At 38.4% G+C, this 1,458-nt stretch overlaps 1 protein-coding gene across 4 annotated transcripts in view; it reads right to left on the minus strand.

Moving 5' to 3' along the window:
* Window positions 1-1,458, minus strand: part of IL18 (interleukin 18) — a 21,754-nt gene that overhangs the window by 10,330 nt on the left and 9,966 nt on the right. For 3 of the 4 annotated variants that reach the window (XM_017523258.2, XM_017523259.2, XM_017523260.2), the window contains exon 2: window positions 464-550. In XM_017523258.2, the coding sequence (XP_017378747.1) occupies window positions 464-542 (79 nt within the window). In that variant the 5' untranslated portion in view covers window positions 543-550. Of the gene's footprint in view, window positions 1-463; window positions 572-1,458 lie in introns of all 4 variants that reach the window. The other variant, XM_017523261.2, reaches the window with a different exon arrangement.

The following is a 1,458-nucleotide window of genomic DNA, read 5'->3' on the forward strand; positions in this document are numbered from 1 at the left end:
ATCAATTTTTACTTGTCAAACATATTTACATAAAATGGTATAACTCACAGAACTCTAAATTTAGAGACTCTCTTACATAATTTGCCAATTTGCTTTGGGAAATTGTATTTCCTGAATGCACCCAGTTTTGTACTGGGATTTTTGCCATGGAAATCCCATGAAAACTGGGATTTCTTTTTCTTTCTTTTTTTTTTTAAACTGGGATTTTCATGATGTGCACTTACTGCCACCTGGAGAGTGAGCCACTGCTAATTAAAGTGCCAGGACATGTGGTGTGACAAGGTGCTAGACCTTGGATATGTTATGGTTAATTTCTAGAGGTCCACTAACTTTTTAAAGAGTCATTATTATTATAATGAAATTTGGTGACAAAAAGAGTCACTTAATAGTTCACCCCACAACATCTTTTCTAGTTGAATAGATTTATCTGAACCTGGTATTTGTTTTACGGCATTAGCCTTACCTCTAAAGTAAAGTGCATCGCCAGTAAATTTCATTTCCACAAAGTTGATGCAATTGTATTCTACTGGTTCAGCAGCCATCTTTATTCCTAAGGAAAGCAAAGAGCCATCTGTTAAAAGATAACGATTGTCCCTTTTACTACTACTTTACATTACCTTCAAGTTCAGAGGTCAGTTAACCTCCTAGTATACCGATGAACAATCTGGACATTTAATAAATGCCAGAAGTTTCAGCTTATGAATACCATGTCTAAATGTTCTCTTACAAATCATCAGATATTCGGAATATAGAAAGATTTTCTCATTAAACAACATTATAAAGGGCAGATAGGCCAGGCGCGGTGGCTCACGCCAGTAATCCCAGCACTTCGAAAGGTCGAAGTGGGCAGATCACCTGAGATTGGGAGTTCGAGACTAGCCTGACCAACATGGAAAAACCCTATCTCTAAAAATACAAAATTAGCTGGGTGTGGTGGCGAATGCCTGTAATCCTAGCTACTTGGGAGACTGAGGCAGGAGAATCGCTTGAACCCAGGAGGTGGAGGTTGCAGTGAGCCAAGATGGTGACATTGCACTCCAGCCTGGGCAACAAGAGCAAAACTCCATCTCGGGAAAAAAAAAAAAAAAAAGGCAGATAAGTGGCCCACTACTGAACTGAATCATTATTCTAATATTCCTTGAGAAATAGAAATATATTATCAATATAAATGTAATTTCATTTGGGGATGCCAGAAACACATCTAATCCTGCCCTTTAAGAAGAACTGACTTCATCCTTTTCTTATAATCAGTGGATTCCTGTGGGTGAGAGGCTGAAGACTTATGACTTCATTGTCAAAGTGCTAAAGATGAAGCAATAATAAAAAATGCTTCCACCTGAGAGTAGAGGCAGGGTAGGAGGCTGAAGGGCCCTGAAGGGCATTTGGTGGTCCTCTTTCTCCATGAGTAGCAGTGGTTTTTGATCTGGAGTCTAGATTATACTATTTTTTTTTTTTTTT

Source organism: Cebus imitator, unplaced genomic scaffold (genome assembly GCF_001604975.1).
Source record: "Cebus imitator isolate Cc_AM_T3 unplaced genomic scaffold, Cebus_imitator-1.0 Scaffold28, whole genome shotgun sequence".
Lineage (NCBI taxonomy): Eukaryota > Metazoa > Chordata > Mammalia > Primates > Cebidae > Cebus > Cebus imitator.